The 21,878-nt window shown below is 33.2% G+C and overlaps 1 protein-coding gene across 1 annotated transcript in view; it reads right to left on the reverse strand.

Moving 5' to 3' along the window:
* Nucleotides 1-21,878, reverse strand: part of LOC106718772 (suppressor of lurcher protein 1) — a 245,727-nt gene that overhangs the window by 197,943 nt on the left and 25,906 nt on the right. The window contains exon 2 of the mRNA XM_014512942.2: nt 8,645-8,706. Within this exon, the coding sequence (XP_014368428.2) occupies nt 8,645-8,671 (27 nt within the window). The 5' untranslated portion in view covers nt 8,672-8,706. The remainder of the gene's footprint in view (nt 1-8,644; nt 8,707-21,878) is intronic.

Raw genomic sequence — 21,878 nt, forward strand, 5'->3', positions numbered from 1 at the left:
TAAAGTTGGTTCAAATACAACTCACAAGCAAAGAAATTTAATAAACTACAGTTAATAAAATAGATGTTGGCCGATTCTCAGACCTACTGAATATGCTCACAAAATTTCATGAGAATCGGTCAAGCCGTTTCGGAGGAGTACGGGAACGAAAACTGTGACACGAGAATTTTATATATTAGATATATTATGTATTATACTTATATATAATATTCATTAATTGTTTAAATATTTAAACAAACATTTAACATTAAGATTCCTTAAGAAGATTGACCGAAACATCTCAAAATGTTTCACAATTCCTTTAATAGGCATTGAAATTCACAAAATAAATTGGTTCAACAAACTAAGTAAGAGTTCAAGTGATGGCCTCGTTTTTGTATAGCACTCGGCAATACCTTTCGAGAAGTAGTCAAATATTTAAAGCGGCAACATCTAGTCTTCATTTAAAACTAGCTTTTACCCGCGACTCCGTCCGCGCGGAACAAAAAAATAGAAAACGGGGTAAAAATTATCCTATGTCCGTTTCCTGGTTTTAAGCTACCTGCCCACCAATTTTCAGTCAAATCGATTCAGCCGTTCTTGAGTTATAAATGGTGTAACTAACACAACTTTCTTTTATATATATAGATTTACATTTTGTTTACACTCGAAACAATAACTAACATTTGTTTTTCATTGTTTCTGTGGAAACATTAATGTGTGTGTTTATTGAAATGTATTTTAGTTTATTATTAAATTTATTTGATTTCAACAAAAAGTTCAATTATAAAGTTAAATTCGGTAAACCCTTAACGGAGGTTTCATTTGTAATGAATAGAGCATTTATGACAATTGCCGTCGTATCAACATCGTTGATTATGTCAAGACTAGCTGTTGCCAGCGACTCCGTCCGCGCGGAATTAAAATAAACTTATTAAGTGTCTATCTCTAAGTCTAAGTGTTCTTCCAGACTACAGCACTACATACATATAGAAAACTACATCTGTGCCAATTTTCATCAAGATCCGAACAGCCGTCCTTGAGATACCGTCAATTAATACTCGATTAATTTAAATACCGACTTAACCACGTGTGACCTTATTTATGACCTGTATGCTCCATTTGTGAAAAAAATGTTGCTTCTCTAAAACGAAATACTTGTTCGTATTTATATTTAGGTAAACATTTTCTTCATTCTAAGACCTACATGTCTAATCCATTCTAGCAGCCATTTGAAATCTGCATTCTCGCTAAAATTCGGTATCCGTTCGGAGTTGTATCTAACTTTAATGGCCTATTATCATTTTACGCTCAACTGCTAACTTCCGTGCCAGCACAGTTTAATTACTGTATTTTCATACTCAGAACAAAGTTGAACGTAGTTGTGAGAATTCTGTTGAATAAATACAAAGGGTTACCCAAAAAAAAGTAACATCGTCGCAACGCTATGTAATTTAAAACATTTGTATTTTGAAATCGTTTTTAATAAAATGTCAGTGATTTTGGACTATAGTACTATTTTAATTATACAGCAAAATAAGCTAAGCTTTTTAGTATACGTGTCCCCGGGAAGTCATTTAAGCAAGAATAGATGTATTTCTTGGCTTATATTCCCACCGACAAAAAATTACTTCATCTAGAGGTATAATAATGTGTGTGACCTTAATAGTTTTAGAGTGAATAAAAAGATCAAAAAATTACTATGTACATAATAATATTCAATGAAGTTCATACTTCAGTATTAGCACTTTTTATTCACTGATTCATAACAAAAAGGTGTTTTAATTCAAATAGAACTTTTTCAAATGGACGCTATTACGTTTGAATTCTAACGAGACCGTGCATTATGTCGTTAAAAAGCGGAAGAGCATCAGCGGTTACTTCCGCTCACCACCTCTCCCCTCCCCTAACACCTACTCACCACCTATTGAATACCTTCAATGTCACCTTTAAAAGTGTCATATTGTCCGACCATTTGTAAACGAACTGAGTTAATGTATTCTGTATGTAAAAAAAAGCTTACTAATGGTTTTCATTAACTTTTTACCTTCTCGTTACATATTTTTGAAATATAAAATCGTCAATGTAAAAAGGAGTATTTTAGTATACCCTTCGTACACAAGATAACGTAAATTCTCGGAACTAATATTGTATTGCGTTGCGAGTAACGCGTTACGCGCGCTCCGTACACACAACGTTGATTCGTCGACTTGAGTCGTGTATTCGGTCAGTACTTGTAAAGCGACTACATGTTAACGGTACAGATTTGCTCCACCATCTTAAAAATCATGGCAAATATTCGCAACGATCTTGACAAACAGATTACGAGCGATTGGTTTTGGTGGCGAAAGAACAAAATATCAGCGACGCATGTCTGTGTATAAGCTGAAATTGCGTAACGCGCTTAGCGAGTAAATCGGCGAGTATCGGAGATTAACGTTGCCTTGTGTACTAACAGCCTGATTTAAAAATTCAAACGTAAGTATGATCTTGTCAACATTTAATAAACCATAACTATTATACATATATAAGTTCAAACTTTAGTATCTATAATATTATAATGATGCCCACTCAAACTACTTTAAATGATTTTTTAAATACATTTAAGTTTGTATTTAATTTTATCTCGATTATGTATTTTGTAAATTTCCTGACCATATTTAATGGGATAAGGTACTTAATAAATAAAAACGAGTCGAGATTAACTCCACTAGCTATTGCTTATTCAATATTTACCTGGTACTGCATTTAATTGAAGAGCAGCGAATCGTCAGAAGTAGAATTTATTTCCAATTTAATGAATGTTGAAATTATTTAGTACTTGCTTAGGCTATTACCCAACATGCTTTATATATTTTTATTGTGAGCAAGCTTTTTGCGGTACTATCTATAAACTGTAAGTGTCAATGTTTAAATATGTTATTTTATTGATTTTACGAATTTACTTTAAATATTTTAATGATAAAATAATGATTTTTTCACAATTTTCAAAATTTTTGTTTTCCGTAAAAAAACATCGAACTGGCGTTCGATTCATCCTTTAGTTTTTTCGTTGTTACAGACTAGCTATCGCCCGCGACTCCGTCCGCGCGGAATTAAAAAAACATAATAAGTAGCCCATGTGTTCTATGTGATCTACCTCTATACTAAATTTCATCAAGATCCGTTGAGCCGTTCCGGAGATACCTTAAAACAAACATCCATCCAAAGGGAAAGGGATATTTTAAGAAAAAATGTTTTAACAAAAGCGTTTCTTGCCATTTGCTTATAACATTAAACACTTCGTGCAGATTATCAAGTTATTTTAAGAACTTAAAACAAAGGATCGAAGCGCAGTCGCCAACGCGACGTGTAATTTACTTCGCGTCACTCAATCCCCTTCAGAATGTTAAGAGAAAAATATTTAACTCTTCCCTACTCATCATATACGCTTGAGTAAAAAAAAATCAACATTCGAACCCACGCTTATCCACTATTATAAAAGGGAAAGATTCAATAGATGAATGTATAGATGCGTTTTGACTAAACAATTTCACAGATTATTTTATTTATTATTTATTACATAAAAATAGCACAAAATTTGCCTATTTATTAGACATTATTCTAATTCTATATTAACTTAAGATATGTATTAAATATTGACTTAATGTATTGTACTTAAGAATAAAAAAGTTGGATGCTAATTTGTTAAGATCTGGGTGAAAAGAACAGAAATATGCAGTTTCAGTCTGGAATGGCGCGTAGTCCATCCAATGTATATGTAATGCGCGTAGTCCATCAAATGTATGATAAGTAATGGTAATGATAACCTAAATAAAAATTGTGCATTTTTAAATATACGCTATTGCTTTAATAATTTAACTAATATAGATTTTACAGACATCATTAAGCACATGATAATTTCGTAATGTTATTATGCACCCAAAAAGATGACATTTTCATCTTAATGTAAAAGAAAATTCCCCGTGATGTCGGTTTTATATTGCACCAGTAAAAGTCTGGCCCACTTTCCTACGAGTCGTTAAATCTCCGGTTTACAACAATATTATATCACGTTGCTGCTAATGTTTACATTGATGTTGGGCTAAATTTTAGACGAACTGTGAAAATTCTAACAATATTTTCATTAGAAATTTCTCGGTTAAATTTACGATATATTTATATTATAAACTATCGTAATGTTGAAAACTACGCAGCAACGTGTAAAATATTAACAGTAGGACATTTTAAATGCGAATATTACATATATACTTAAACGAATATGGCCGTTTATTTACTCATTGTGAAGAAATACCACCGACGGGTCTTGAACTAGTCAGTACCAACATCGAATGTTACGTAAGTTAAGCTGTGATATTTAATTAGTGTTATATAATGTCGTACGAAAGTATTAATAACTTAAAACGCGTTTTCATAAACTATTAAGGAAGATAATTTAAGGAATATAAAAAAAAAACTTTATACGAGTATACTACTGATATAGCTCACAAAATTATTAAGTAGATGTTTGACGAATGTAGAAAAGAAAATACATAGTTAGTTAAACACGTGTTTTAATTTGACCCTTTGACCGTCGCTGATTGATATGATTGACGTCAATGTGGTTATATATTTCACTATAAATATGTATCACCACAATGCTTTCGGTATAAGTACTTCATAATTTATTGGTAAAGATCGCATTTCGCAAGCCTAGGTATAATGTTTCAAAATCCATGATTTGTCAAAAATCCCCGCCAGGCGCTAAAGTCACGGTATAAAAGGTTTGACGTATGTCTAAGCTAAATTGTATTTGAAACATTGTCTAAATATTTTATGATAAGGTCCATATTTTTTTAAAATATCTCATTAATCTTTCTTAGTACTGGTTTAATCTGATATATCTAATTTGTAATTTAAAGACAGAACATGTCACATATGTACACTCGAGTGCATAATATCATGTCTCTTGTACACATTGGCTACGTTCCACATGACTTTTGGACCTCATTCAAGTTAAAGAGAATATTCCGAACCTATCTTATAACAATAGGTAAATAGCTTAGATCTGTTGAGTTAGTTCATGATAATATCATAGATGTTTGTTCAAAGAAAGCTACAAACAAAAACATTTTTATCTTTAAACATAGCTGGAGATTAAAACGACTCTTTTCCTTTATATTCATTTTATACAATAATGTTAATAGCTTTAATATTTGTTTTCAAAGATAGCAAATATGTTTTACAATATATCATATCCAAACGAACACAAGAGAAGGCACGCAGTTGCCTCGAATTTAGACTGAAATGAAAATTCATTACGTTACAAAGCATTTTTACGTTAGGGGCAATGTTCTAATTTGTACTTTGATGTTTCTGACTCGCCAATAAAACATTTACACAGTTTTTATTAAAGCAAACGCTTCAATTTCGTCTATTTTACATGTTGTTGCGATATATTTTTAAAACGATCTACAACTACGATATTTGAAAAGATATCCAATTATTTTCTATGTTTCGGTTCTTTTAAGTTTTTTTTTTACGAATACAGCAAATACAACAAATTCACTTCATCAATTATTCATGTTATATTTCCAAAAAAATTAACTATAATAATAAACAAAAAGCTCAAACACTCTCCTTACATTTGAACTAAGCTGCGCATATAAATTCAATTGGAAGCAAACGTGTCACACAAGACTTTTTCCTCATTCAGTATTTCCTTCTTGAAAGCTTTCGAGAACGTGATTATACTTGAGTACATCGCACATATAAAATTGATTTTATTTTAAATATTACTATAATAGAAAAATGTAAAAGAATTTTTGATAATAGATGTTATTAATTGCTACAAAATTTCGTTCCGACCAGCCACTTTGGATAAATATTTGGTTCAACTTAAGAATAACCCAACAACGTGTCTACCTATACGTCGTCCGACAACCAATGGACCGTCCGAATTACGAGCTATAACTAATTGAAAATTTAACTTAGCATTTTTTATTTTAATTCTATAGGACATAAGTTTGTTAAGGAACAATACTGTTTAGATGGCCTAGCACACATAAGAAAGTACTCGTGACGTCATTGATAATTTTTATATTATATTTTTACAGCGCCTCCTATCAAGCGTAAAGTACAACGTCAAATCTCATATAAATATTATTGACATATTTTGTCTATGACGTTACGAAAACGCATATCGCAAATATTCATGATAGACACTCTGTACTTTATTACGACGAATAATAAATGGTCATACTGCATTTGTTACTCAATAAGAAACTCTAGGAATAATTATTTTACAGTCGAATTCAATCAAAAGAGTGTTTCTGCAATAACTAGTTTTTCATTTAGTCGATAAAATAGTCACAATGTTTAATTACCAAACCAAAAGCGTTGCTATTGATTTAAATATAAAAGCGAAACTAACTAGCTACCTGCATTGACCGAAACCGGTTTTCGTTCCAATTAAAGTTCTAAAATTTCATCGGATTCGAGATTATTTCGGAGTAATAGTACAACAGGGAAATTCATAACAAACAGTGCAACCATTTGCGGAAAGCGTATAATCTCTGCAACAAGCTTTATGAGGATAATTACTAGATATTCATGACTCTTGGCGATGGCAGATAACGGGCCGGAGGAAAGCGGTATCATATTAGAATGTTAAATAAATAGCATTGCGAATTAAACATGATATTGTGGAAAACTTTGCCAACGTATTTTACATTGGAAAATAAAATTTTAAACAAAATTAAAAATCTTATTTGTAATTTAATGATGTCACTTCGTCTCATTTTTATAAAAAAGGGAAAAAAAATGTTTTTAAAACTTTAAGAATATATGAACATCATCAGCATCATCATCATCAACAGCTCACTATACGTCCCCACCGAGGGGCTCGGAGCCTACCCCAAGTTAGGGGTGACTAGGCCATAGTCAACCACGCTGGCCAAGTGCGGGTTGGTTGACTTCACACATATCATTGAATTTCTTCTCAGATATGTGCAGGTTGCATCACGATGTATTCCTTCACCGTAAGAACGTCGGATAAATGTACATATGTTTTTTTTTTTTTATAAGAGAAGGGGGCAAACGAGTAGCGGGAACACCAAGGTGTTCATCGACGCCCATGGACATCTGCAATACCAGAGGAATCGCAGATGCGTTGCCGGCCTTTGAGAAGGTGATACGCTCGCTTCTTGAAGGACCCTAAGTCGTAGCGGTTTAGAAATACCGCCGAGGACAGACCATTCCACAACGCGGCGGTACGCGGTAGAAAGCTACGCGAAAACCGCACGGTTGTGGATTGCCAGCCATCGAGGTGGTGTGGATGGAACTTGGCGGTCTGTCGGGTCGTCCGATGACGGAACTCGGCGGCAGGAATTGTTCCAAAATTGTTGTAAATCGAAAATCGAAAAACACATTGGTACATGGCGGGATTCGAACCCAGGACCTGCAGATTGCAAGTCAAGTGCTTAACCCCTGAACCACCGACGCTCTTATATGAACATAATCAATAATAAATACTGCATTAATTTAAGTCAGTCATCTAAGAGCTTGTCTAATTTAATCAAAACATAATACAATTTTACATTTGTAGAAGACAAAATGATAATAATGGGCAATTGCATTCAATGTACTCGCATAGCATTGTTAAATCTCTATTGTGTATTTCTCATAATATCTGTGCAGTTTATTTTCCTACTATGTACAGTATGTTTCAAGTAATCCAAGTATAGAGTTGGCATACTTAGCTCTGATTATTGCCAAGAATAAGAAAAGCTTAAACTTAAAATTGCAGCTGAATGTCGCAAGCAATTCCATCACGGATACGTTTTATTATAACTTATTTTATTTCTTTGTAAAAATTCAGGGGGCCTAGCACGGAAATGTGATAAAATCGCTGTACAAATTTTGTCGAATACTTTTACCAAAGTTTTGCTTCTAGGCTCCCAGTTCTCAATATTTTTCTGTTTTAAGCACAGTCACATTGTCAGTTGATCTGTTCAGTTAAAACTGAACATCTGTAGCGGGCTTTAAAAGAAAACGTCTAATATTTTTTTCCAAATGTATAGTTAGTACGCTATCTTAAAACTTTTAATAAGAAATCAAATCATGTCACGCATATACTTATACTAGCTGTCGACTGCGACTCCGTCCGCGCGCAGTTAAAAAAAAACTAAATTGGGGGGGGGGGGGTTATGAAAAATAGATGTTGGCCGATTCTCAGACCTACTGAATATGCTCACAAAATTTGTGAGAATCGGTCAAGCCGTTTCGGAGGAGTAAAAGTACGAACCCGAATTTTATATTTAAGATATGTTTCTATGTCATACATTTCTTTTGTCATACTTTTTTATCTCTATAGAGTAAATTCGTTTTTCTCATTCAAGACAACGTTTTTTTCAAGTCGTTAAACAACTAAAAGTGGACGAGAGTAATCAAATTTCTTTCTACTCTCAATCTTTTAGAGAAACAAAATTACACAAAGCCCACATGCCTAACGTAATTATAATTTCTTTAAAGAAAAATGATCGAGTTTCTTTCTTAATTGTTGATCGAACTACCTAACTCAGTTATTTAATGAACCCTATGGAATTTCCTAAGGTGGACCCTTAGGAAATTCCATAGGGTTATTCGGTATTGCGGCGGTAAAACTAAAATATTTAAAAACACAAACCTTCATTGCACTTTCACTCCGGCCCATTGCATATATCCATTACTGCATGAGCTTCGAAATGCCTGAAAACAATAAAGGAAATAATAAATCATTCAAACATATTAAATTTGAAATATTATTAACACTTGCTACCTTCATATAATTTTACAATCTACAATTTCATATTGAAACCTCCTTTCATAAGGTAGTTTGATTTGTGCGACCCATGATTTATGAGAACGGAATAACGGCTCAATTTTCATGATTTATTGTCCGTTTGAACACACAATTTCACTATGCGGTATTTATAAATCAAATACCTTCAGTTGCAAGACAATAGTTCATGAGACGTTAACATTTGAAGCCCGTTGCCTCACTAAATCTGTTTAAACAATAACATTAGTAAAAATGACAATAGTACACGTGAAAGATGCAACAATTACGTGTGTTCTCAAAATAAACCTCAGTAGTTTCCTTTCATAGACAAAACAATAGTAAGTAATTTTTTAAAAGATCAATGTAATTTTTAATTTTTTTCGTACAACAGAAAAATACTATGGCGACGACTAATTGCAACAATTTTATAACAATAACGGACACTGAGAGTGGCGTAATCGGGGAAGTAATCAAGGAAATTACGTCACGTCAACCAAATAATATTTCAGTTCACAATGGGCACTGTAATAACTTCTACTAATGATCCATCGTTTGCCATTAATAAATTTCTTCGTGAATATATTTTATTATAACTCCTTTTTGTGTTATAGAACAATAAATTGTTACAATCATGAATATTGTCCAGGGGAAAATTACTTACAATTCCATTTTAATTTTAATTCAAATAAAAAGAAAAGATTTTTTGGCATGATGTTTAATTGTCATTACGCAACTTTTTACAAGTACATCAATATCGTATAGAAGAAAAATATTCATTTCTTGCAAGCGTAGGTTTAATCTAATATATAAAATTCTCATGTTTGTGGTTAAACTCCTCCGAAACGGCTTGACTGATTCTCATGAAATTTTGTGAGCATATTCAGTAGGTCTGAGAATCGGCCAACATCTATTTTTCATACCCCCATTAAGTTTTTTTTAACTGCGCGCGGACGGAGTCGCGGGCGACAGCTAGTTTGGCATAAAACTGATGATCAAATCAAAGTACAGACAGCACAAAAAGCTATTTTCTGTGCTATCACATTATTTTTTTTCAGAATAAATTTAATTCTAACACAATTTCACTCTAATTATATGTGAATAGTTGAAGTAGTAATTACAAGTCTTTTTCACCTTTTCACTGGAACAAAAACTTTTATATCTCCCTTTGATATTGTATTGAACATTTATCGATGTTCGAAAATACAGAGGCGACAGCCTTTACCTATTTCAATATAAATTCACTTTGTAATAGACTGCAGCGTTATACATTCACGTTGCATATTTGTTTTAAATCTAAATCAATGTGTTTTTTTATTATTCATTGTAGACATTTCTTATCATGTCATTTTTTTTATATTATTAACTCATGTTTTTCATCGTTTACGTTTCAAATTTCATTTTCTGGAATCTTTCTTAATTAAAGTCATTGAAAAGTGAAAACCCGCGTCGCCGTGCTCCTTTTTAAATATTTACTTTAGCACCCAATTAACGTCCTGGCCTGTAGCTGTTTCCCTCCGAGGATAATATATATTTGGCCATCTCGCTCCCTCAAAGACATAAAAAATATAACCTTTCCGCCAAGTTAACATTTGGAGCTAATCCAATTTTTTATAACTTTACCTGAAAATGACCGAATAAATAAAAAAAATTGTAAACAGTATTTTAGCATATTTATTCGGCAACTGTCAGCGTTTTGGAATTGATAAAAATTAAGGAAGAAATTTTCACAACTGAAATGGCCGATGCATTAATGAACCTAAAGGATAAGGAAAGAATTGTACTGTTATTGTACCATAATTCTTCTTAGATTTGGCAACGTAAAGCGACGAAATTTTTATGGTTGCTTCGCGAGAAGAACATGCACTGTGTACGAACCTCTTTGACATCGTTTGCATAAGTCGCTTATCGATTGAACTTGTCGGGTTTCAAAGATTTACGTTGCCTTGTGAATGAAGGGCCTTACTTTTTCATTAATAAGAGTCGCATACCATCGTTTCTATGAGGTGGCTAATTTATGCATTGGTAAGAAGTCACAAAATTCCTTTGACCCACTATTCTTTCTAATGATGAATCCCTAAAATAAATAGCTTTTTAGATCCATTCCTTTCCTACAAAATGGCTGGCAATATTCGATTTGATTAATTTATAATTACTAGTTACGCAACGCACCCTAAGGCAAGTGTAGGCATCATTCAATGAGGAGGGATCGCGTGCCCACCGATACTGAATGAACCCGGCTTTGTTACAAAAGCGTGGATGTTATCGACCTTTAGGCAATTATGGTTAAAACAAGGCAATTAAATTTAACACCATGCTTAGCGATTTTTAATGATATATTATACTTTTTCCATTATTTACGTTTAAGGATTCGCGAACATCGGATATTTTACGAATATTATAAATGCTTGGATGAACGGATGGATGTTTGTTAGAAGGTATCTCCAAAACGGCAACATGGATCTCGATGGAATTTAGTATTAATGTAGAAAACAATCTGGAAGAACACATAGGCTACCTATGTCTATCAGAAAGTAAACACAGAAATAGCTTATTCGCAATTCACAGACCGCATTACTGAAATTTTACAGAAGACAAGGTACCTAGATAGCTGTATACCAGAAACAATAAAATCATGCTAAAGTTTGTAAAACGTAAGATCTAAGCCTTTTTTACGGAATCATATTTAATTAAGGAAAACAGAATAATCAAAAACCAAGCAAGGCAAAGTTACAACGTTCCAAAAAAATCCCATAGGAAAAGTTGATTAATATAAGTAATAGGTTAATTTCTGTTTCGATGATCTTTTGATCTTTAATGATAATTAAAGCTTGTACTTTAAGAGCAGTGGCAGTGGAAATGCTACACACGATGCAACAATAATTTAAAACGAAAACAGGCTTCCGACAGCTAGTACAATTTAAGCGACGCAATCCAACCAACAATGCATTGTGCAGGATTTCAAAGAACCTAGCCGGTGAGAATAATGTTTTCAGGCGGCTTCAAAAGGATTTACAAAAAAAAGTGAAATGATAAATATTTTACAGCAAGCTATAAACCCTTTTTTTGTTCCGAACGTATCACACAACAAAAGCGAAATACGATGGAATATTAAGAGTCCTCAAGAGACATGTTCGAAATTTATTTACAATTCATCTTGACTTAAATTTAACCATGATTGTTTAAGACATTCATACTGTGTTAATGTTTTATAGATGTTGCCCGCGAGTCCGTCTGCGCGGAATTAAAAAAAACTTAATTCTATGCCAAATGTCAGCGAGATTCATGAAACCGTTCTGGAGATACCTTCAAACAAACATCCGTCTAAACATTGGTGTTTATAATATTAGTAAGATAATAGGATTACAAAATGCTTCAGACAATGTTGTTCTTATCTAAACTGTTTTGGAGTGTTTAAGTTCAAAGAACTTGAGTCAACATGACTGAGAAAATAAACGGCTTATTAATAGATTACCGAGCAGAAAGATGCCTAAAGTAGATCAAAGTAGCTTGACTATTTTAGAAACACGGAACTGCTAGGAAAACTTAAAAATGTTCAACAATCATTAGATACTCGAAAACCATAATATTCATCATGGAAGTGCTATCGATTTTCCGTACTAATGTTACCATACACATCTTTGGTAAATTATACTTCATGAATATGCTATCGTAACGCACCAGATAATTTTACAGAAGATAAAAAGTATAGTTATCAATTAGTGCTAACGAAAGAATAGGTAATTAGTTTCTACCCCTGTCTCACTGTGGTTTTCTGGGCTCAAAATCTCCGTTTAAAACATATTGTTACCTCTGTATTGTCAAAGATAATGACAGGGATGTCGATATGTTTTAACAGTGGTAGACGCCAGCAACAACAACATCAGTTGCACGAATTAGCCTCGCTCAGTGAAATACCACGACCACACAGAAGACAGACGTGAAGTGGAAGTAATTCCGCGTTTCGTCTGATGAGTGTGGTGCCGGAGGCCTAATTTCAGTACTCTTTCTCTTCCCACTCTTCACACTTCTTATAAGGAAAGGATGGGAAGGGAAGGTGGATTTGATGGAGGAGGAGATGTATAGGAAGGTTAAATATTCTCTTTTTGTTCGTCTCCTCCTTCGTCGATTGAGTATAGGCAACGCATCTGCAATTGCGAATGTCTATGGGCAGCGGTCGCTTCGCCGTTTCGGCGAATTCATGTAGCCGCTTGCTCGTTTGCCACCTTGTAATGAAAAAAAAACACTGAAATATTAGTCTCGGAAACACATGGTTACTCTTAGACCTAATGTTACATAAAATATGTTGTTTATGTTTTGAATTTGAAAGCATAGATATTTGTCCGACAAATATGCTGCACAGTTATTAATTAAGAATACAATGGGCAGGTCAACGTCTATAAATCATATTGTATCGTGGACTGGAAAAGTATGATTACATTGCGTGCCTTCATTATGTATATGGAAGTTCCACTTAATACTCCCCCCCTCCCCACCTATTCTTTGTATATTCACCCACGCACTTTTTCCGTAATATTAGGCTATTAACATAACGAACTGTAAAATAGCCCGGGTTATAAGTATTTTTTAACTTATATTGTAGTAAAACGGGATATATTTTTAGAACAATGTAAAATACAAAACAGTTAGATAAATAACATTAATTATCTAAATCCAAAAAAACAATCTGGTCGACCAATTGTACATCTTATTATTGTTCAACTAAAATGTTGCTAAAATTATTGCTCGACGAATTTTGTCAAAAACTAATTTCAATTTTTCTATAATTTATTTAAACTCATATTTTTTGTTTAAATCTATTTATTCCCGTATTTACAATAGCTTCAAAAGCATCAGAATCGTTGCAATTTCGTTGTCAAAATTAACCACACTAAATTTCAACTTCCTAAATATTCTGGACGGAGTTATCTTGATTTTCCATCTGTTCCGTGAAATGTACTCGTAACTATAAAATGGTTGGATGTTCACCACAATCGGAAGTTGGAAATTATACACAGTCTTTGAGTGCAGCGACCTATAAGCCCGCGTGCAATATCAATTTATCAAATCTGAATAATTATAACTTTACCTTAAAATATATGAATTACTATTTAAGCCCTTGACAACCCTTTTAAGTTGATTCAAGTATAAGGAAAATAAATCACACTAAATGAATCCTACAAAGATTTACATGATAAAATATTTTATGCAAATTTAAAAAAAACAGAACTTGCATCTCAATTATTCAAATCACAATTTAGGTTCTTTATTATGCGTTGATTTCATTTAGGAAATAAAATGTTTGACTGTAACTGCGTCATAATAATTTATGACCTTAAGATCGTAACAGGGGAATGTCCAATCATTAAAAGAAAGGCAATCTCGTAACAAACAGCTTTAATACACCTAAAACCGAATCACTAAGCTTTTATTGTTACAGCAACGTTGGACTTTGTGATTTTATTTATTAGGATTCCATCAAAGCGTTGAACTGTTTTTTACTTATCCCTAAAAATTTTAAGCATGTCGCTATTACATTTTGTAGGATTGAACTTGGAGTCTAATTTTCCTCTCATTTATATTGACGTCAAGTCGTAGTATTCATTGACACTTTAATTATAGCCTAATTAAGAATATAAAAATTCTGGCCTGGGGGGCTTCAATTGCCTTCTATATAACGTCACTTTCTAACATGGACAAAGGAATTAATTCCATGTTTTACTGCAATATGGCGAGGGTCTTTATATTTCTGGTGAATCTAGATGAAGTGAACGTCGGTGTAGTAGCTAATATTGATCAATCGTTTCTTATCGACTCTTTAGTTATTAAAATACCTTTAATTGTCAAATAACTAAACTTAAATTGAACATTCGACAGTAGAACAATAGTCGGTCTATTACGTAAAAATCTAATTCTTGTTGTAAAAGCCACGGGCCTGTTGTATCCAGCGAGTGGATATAATTGCGACCTTCCGATTGTGGAGAGCGCCGGCCATTTCACAGAATGGGCGGGAAGCTGAGGTGTTTCCACACGAATAGCTTCGTATTCGACCTATAAAGGCTTTTAAAACTATTTATGGCCTTCAGAAGCCTAGTGGTAACTTTTTATCATGGATTTATTTAACATGAACGTATTAATATAATAGGATATAAATAAACTCATCTCCGTAGAAATGAACCTACGGAGATTTGTAGCAAACGCCTTGATAATCCTAAAAGTTTAGTTATTTTTTTAATGGAATATTTTAATTAAATATGTTAACAATCGAATTGAGAACTCAATATGCTTTTATTTATATTAAGTAACTTGAGAAACACTTCACATCGGAATGTTATTTTTGACTGTATTTTTTTTTTAAAGTTTTCTATTTTTTTAATAGCGGCTTTGCACAATTGACTCCAATTTGCATTGAGATATATGTTGAAAATTGTTAACAATTACGAAAATATTTCAAGCACGCAGGCTGAATGTCAGTAAATCAAGCTTCTGGCATTTTGTACGAACATGTACGCTCTTTCATTACACCATGTTGTGGTTTGAGCTTTTATAATAAATTTTTGAACAATAAAAGTACAATTGTACACAAAAGTCAAATTGAGTTTAATTTATTTAAACATTTTTCATTATAATAAAAATATGTAAGGCATAAAAGTAGTCAGACATCCCGCAATTGCAGATACGTTGCCTTTAACGACAGTGGAGGATACGCACAGAAAGAGGATATATCCTCTTGCTAGGTCCCCTCCTCCAATAAATCCACTTCCCCTTGTCATCCTTTCCTTATAAGAAAAGAGTGAGAAGGTAACGTGGATTAAAATTAGGCCACACATTAACTAAAATAGACATATGCACAGAGTATGTATGAGTAAAGAGTGCGAGTTGTTGAAATTTAATCAAGATAATGTCATGTCGAGGACCGAGTCGAGCTTTTACATTCTTCATAATTTATTTCCTACTATTGTATAGTCTATATGCCGTGTTTTGTAACCTAGAAAGTATTTTTTAGCCTTATCTATTAAATTTATGAAAGCATACATAATTTTAGAGAGATTTATTGAAAGAAAAATCATTAGATTCATGTTAAAAATTACTGTTAAAATTATAGAACTCCAGAATACTTAAAGATACTTTTACTTTTAAAGTACCAAAGTAAGAAAAGCAAAAAAAAAGTAATAAATAGATGGGTTATCAGAGTTACTTCATAAGATAATGAAGTTCGTCCTCTCAGAAAAATAGAGCTCTCATCGAATTATCGGATGTCGATCGACGCCACTTCGTCTGGACGCGTCGAGTCCGAGGTAATTAGATTTATGTCAGAAGCGACCACGTATACCTCTATATTTATGATTTGACAGAATTTTCTAAAATATCCCGTGAAAGTAATTCGACCTGAGATTACCAGGAGGTAGATAAGTCAGGATATTTAGCCTGTTGACTGTGGCCACTCGTTGGTTATTTAATGACATAAAAGTACAAAATGATTGATAACATTTTAGCTAATCTGACTCTGGTATATAGGTAATAAATATCTGACTAATTTATTGAATGATTGTTATCTATATATATAAAAGAAAGATGTGTTAGTTACACCATTTATAACTCAAGAACGGCTGAATCGATTTGACTGAAAATTGGTGTGCAGGTAGCTTAGAACCAGGAATAGGACATAGGATAATTTTTACCCCGTTTTCTATTTTTTTTTATTCCGCGCGGACGGAGTCGCGGGTAAAAGCTAGTTTTTAATAAAAAATACCTACATAAACAATATATTAAACAAAATTAAACCGTCTGGACTGAACGAATAAACTACAACTTAGAAAAATTGTAAAACTTGAATTACTACCTTTAATATACAGCGGTCAAAAGTAAGTTATACAAGTAAATTAATTATACTTGAACGATAAACCAACTAATAGTTGTAAGATTATGAAAATAACATGTAAATAAACTACAATTTATTTCATAAGAGGGATCTCAGAACTTAAGTTACCTGTCTACATAAACATAAGGCAATATTACTAAATAACTAAGCTAGACAAACACATATATTCATATTAAAACATAAGAAAAATCGAAGAAAATGGTGAGCTTTATGCAAAATTTAATTAAAATATTCCCAGAACCAATAGTAACCATGTACATATACGAGTCATAGAAATGTAATTCAATAAGTACTACCACGATGTAATACATTCAAAATAATTGAATTCTACGAACTGAATTCAACTGTTCGACTGTTCGAAGCAGCGAGTTGTATGCGACAATCCGAGGAAATTAGTGACTTACTCTGAAATGAGGTCATGTGATACGTTTGCATTGTATTTTTACAGCGCCCTTTAAGTTACTGTTCTACTTTTTTTAGTTTCTTTTACAATGTTAGTAACTGTAATAGAAAACGTATTGTCACAAAAAATATACTTTGTGAAAAAATATTTTCTTTTATATCTCTGTTTACAAAGTGTTCGATTTTTTACTTTCTTAAAGATGTACAAAATATTATAACGTCATTGCTATCATGAAGTTTCGTCCATTTTAAATGAGACTAAAAAAGCAGCATGTCTTATTTTGTATTGATTTAAATGACCTATGTTGGTTATGTAGATTTGCCTGAGTGATATTGTATCACTATTTGATACCAAAAATAAAATACATTGTATGGCCGCGGACAATTTTATACACAAATTTCAGGCAAATGGTCACCACCGCTTAGTTTTTTATGTATTATTTTATTAATAAAAACATTAATAATGTTTACAAATAATAATTTCGCAATACTGTTAAAGCGGTTTGTTTTCGAATTATACATCTGTTTGTTTAATTTTATTTATTCTTAAAAATTGGTGAACTTAGAACGTGTTTGTTTGAAGTCTATAAACATTTAATAAAAAGATTAGCTCCAATGCTAATACAGTTATTTTCCACTGCCTCGTACCTCGAGACGGAGCGTAAATAAATCCACGGAATTGGATTAAATGGATATGCCAAGGCTAATCTACTTGACGGCTTTTTTAAATTATACTAACAAATGACGACTTTTATAAATATCAGAAATAAATGTAAACAAAAATAAATGCATTACAAAATACGCCTTTTAAAAGTAATGACTTCCAATCGCGATAATCGAAATTCTAATAAATATAAATATAATAAATAACCTGATATCCATACATTATCCAGCAGTCTAAAAATATAATTTTTGTCGAATCATTTTTATTTCATTTCTATTCAAAACAAAAGTTCTTAAATGGTGCAAAATATTTATCCGTGTATTTTTGGTCTGGCAGTTTATTCGAGTGAGGGCGAATCTAATTGAGACAGATTGTCTTGTCCAGACCGCGCGTAGTTGATCGACACGAAGCAATCGGTTATGGATACATTCTAGATCAGTAAAAAAAAATCCTCCTTTTACTTTTTATTATCGCCTTTGCTTAAAACGATTGATTAAATGAAGTTTATAAGACCACGATAAAGATATAAACCCAGTAATAATGTAATCCAAATCGTTGACATGTATTTCATAGGTAAATAAAATTAGCACAAATTAGGTATGCGCAGCTTTGTATTCTCTATCCATACTATTAAGGCAATAAAGTCGTGAATATAAAATGATTTCCAGGAAATATGAAATATTTAATCCTGTGATAAAAAAGGACCGCTAAAACTTCTTCAGCGCAGTTCAAAATAGTTCCTTTGTTCACGCGTGCATTAAAAACTTCAAGCAGATGTTACTTTGTAATTATAAAATATTTTACATCCTCAAAATTCCCCACTTTCGGTAACAGATTTCAGATGTTTAGTAACAAATTTCGTTCGTGGTGTCAAGCGCGCATATATGGGACGACCGGGTGGTCGGCGTCCGGTTGGCCGTCCCAGGTATCGCTGGATGGATGAGGTAGATAGGGATCTTCGGGACCTACAGGTCCGAGACTGGGTCGGGACGGCGCGGGATCGGAGAAAGTGGAGACTTTTGTTGTCGGAGGCCAAGGCCCACTTTGGGTCACTGCGTCACCCTAATTAGTTAGTTAGTTAGTAACAAATTTCATATTCCTAATCCTAATCAAAATAAAAGTTTAGATGACATTTAGTGCAAACAGTTGAAGAATTTTCTGGATTGTCGTTCTTTGGGTATTAAAATATGGCAACATTTAAATTAGGTGTAATGATGTTGATCCTGCATTGGTATTAAAAAAAAACTAAAACTCTATCTAATTTATGTCCCTTAAAACATAATAAAGTGATATTTAAATGATGAAAAGAAGACAAGAAAAACAAGTTTGAGGTTTTCTTATCGTTATCAGTTTTACATTGCTTATTAACCGCAGGATACCGACTGCATAAAACAAAATAACAACAACGTACATGTCTATCGTATTTCGCAAGATTGTCAGTACATAATATCGTTCAATGCACACACAGCATACGGTATATAAGACAATACCACAGTCGTAATTTGAAAATGGGGCGATAAATAGTTGAGACAGTGTTACATACTAGATTGTAACAATTCATTTACCGTGTCGGAGGAAGGCTGGAGATAAACTGCTTACAGCGTTGTTGTATTAAACGCTTTGAGAACACTTAATTGTCGCTTTGGCACAAACAGTGAACAACACGCAGTTATACTATGCTAATATGTTACAATACATTGTCAAGAATACACGAGACAATGTACAAATTAAGATATTAGGTCCTTACATATGAAATTGGCGTTTTTCGTACTGGCCACTTTAATCACGAATTTCTCCTCTTTGGTAAGGAATTCCAAATTCAAATTTGTACAGCTATAGACTCATGTATTTGTGGTTCGATGACCGTCATTCATTTGTTTTTTTTCTTCTGTTTTTTTCTGTTTGCGTCACTCATTTTACAAAATGGAAAACTTAAAATATCGCATTATTTACTAGTACGAGTTCCGCCGTGGCACTAGTGCTGCGGAAACGACTCGAAGGGTGAATGATGTGTATGGCGGTCGTGTTGCAAAAGAAAACACAGTTCGTTTTTGGTTCCAACGTTTTCGTTCTGGAAATTTCGATCTGCAGAACAAGCCCCGTGGACGGCCTGAGACTCAAGTTGAAAATGAAGAGTTGAAGGCTATTGTGGAAGCGGATCCATCGCAAACCACGTCCGAGTTAGCTGCAGGCTGCGATGTTAGTGATAAAACTGTTAATTCACTTGAAGCAAATTGGGAAGATTAAAAAGCTTGAAAGGTGGGTACCTCACGAATTGACTGAAGCAAACCGGCAAACGCGCGTCGACTGTTGCGTTACATTACTAAACTGGCACAATAATGAAGGCATTTTAAACCGAATCATTACCTGTGATGAAAAATGGGTTGTTTACGATAATCGGAAGCGCTCAGCGCAATGGTTAGATCCTGGCCAGCCAGCCAAATCCTGCCCCAAGCGAAAATTAACCCCAAAAAAGTTACTTGTAAGCGTTTGGTGGACTAGTGCCGGTATTGTTCATTACAGTTTTCTCAAATCTGGCCAGACTATTACGGCTGATGTCTATTGTCAGCAATTGCAAACCATGATGGAAAAGCTAGCGGCTAAACAACCTAGGCTGGTCAATCGCTCCACGCCACTGCTGCTTCACGACAACGCTAGACCACACACTGCGCAACAGACGGCTACTAAATTAGAAGAGCTTCAATTGGAAAGTCTAAGACATCCTCCGTACTCCCCGGACCTTGCTCCAACAGATTACCATTTTTTTTCGAAATTTGGATAACTTCTTGCAAGGGAAAAAATTCAACTCCGATGAGGCAGTCCAGACCGCCTTCAAAGATTTTATTGATTCCCGTCCGACTGGTTTTTTTAGTAAAGGGATCAATGAACTACCTATGAGATGGCAAAAGTGCATAGAAAATAATGGTTCATACTTTGATTAATTAAATATATTACATTAAAAAATATTCGACTTTTTGTTTCTCCCATACAAAACGCCAATTTCATATGTAAGGACCTAATATTTGAACAAAAATTGAGAAACAGTATATTAGTTAGTCAATTCATTAACTAAAATGTGTAATTATTAGTTTAGTGTAAGTATTTAGTAAACTAAAATTAAGACTCATTTTAGGTAAATACTTTTTTGGAAGAAGGCTATAAAACATGCACCAACTTGGTTATAAAATGTCGAAGATTTTTTTTGTAAAAAGGTAAAATGTTATATTCTTTATCACTGTGATGTACTGCGTCTAATATGTATTTATTTGCAAAAGCATTTCTTCATACATAGTCTCGTATAAAAACGTTTCATGTCAAGTAGACAGAGAAGTGATTGATCTTGGGTACGATACAAAGCTTTTAAAAGAGTATGATGGAATTTCTTTGCATATTTCGTACATAACGGGTATTAATTTATTCTACGCGGTATCAAAAACATTTTCACTTTATTTTCGTTACAAGTAAGAAAACAAATGACAATCATTTATCTAACCATAATTGTTTGTCATGTTAAAAAGTAGACATAGAGGCAGCTAAACATTTGTTAAAAAAACATATCTATTTTCAAAAATGTGACTTCTGTCAAAAACAAGAAATTTCCAGGAATCCAGAAAAGAAAGGGAACAGAATAGACAAAAGAAGTGGACAACGTCAGTTGTTTTTTAGACTTTATTAAATAGACATTCAAACATATAATTACAAATCTAGTAATAAGTTATTTTAATAGTATCTGCGTATGTTTTTGATATTATTACATACTAGCTTTTACCCGCGACTCCGTCCGCGCGGAATAAAAAAATAAAAAAAACGGGGTAAAAATTATCCTATGTCCTATTCCTGGTTCTAAGCTACCTGCCCACCAATTTTCAGTCAAATCGATTCAGCCGTTCTTGAGTTATAAATGGTGTAACTAACACAACTTTCTTTTATATATATAGATGACAATGTTTCAATTTTCAACAAGTTGAAAATGTTTGGCAATCTCAATAATCAAATAGGTTGCGAAATCAATGCAGAATATATACGTTCAGTTTTGCCAAATGTCTGCTTTATTATCAACATACGCTCATTTCCACATATACGAGCACATCGTTTGCACACGAAACTCTATAATAGACATTATTGTGAACAATTTCTTCTTATCATCTGGAAAC

Source organism: Papilio machaon, chromosome 9 (assembly GCF_912999745.1).
Source record: "Papilio machaon chromosome 9, ilPapMach1.1, whole genome shotgun sequence".
In the NCBI taxonomy this organism is placed as follows: Eukaryota; Metazoa; Arthropoda; class Insecta; order Lepidoptera; family Papilionidae; genus Papilio; species Papilio machaon.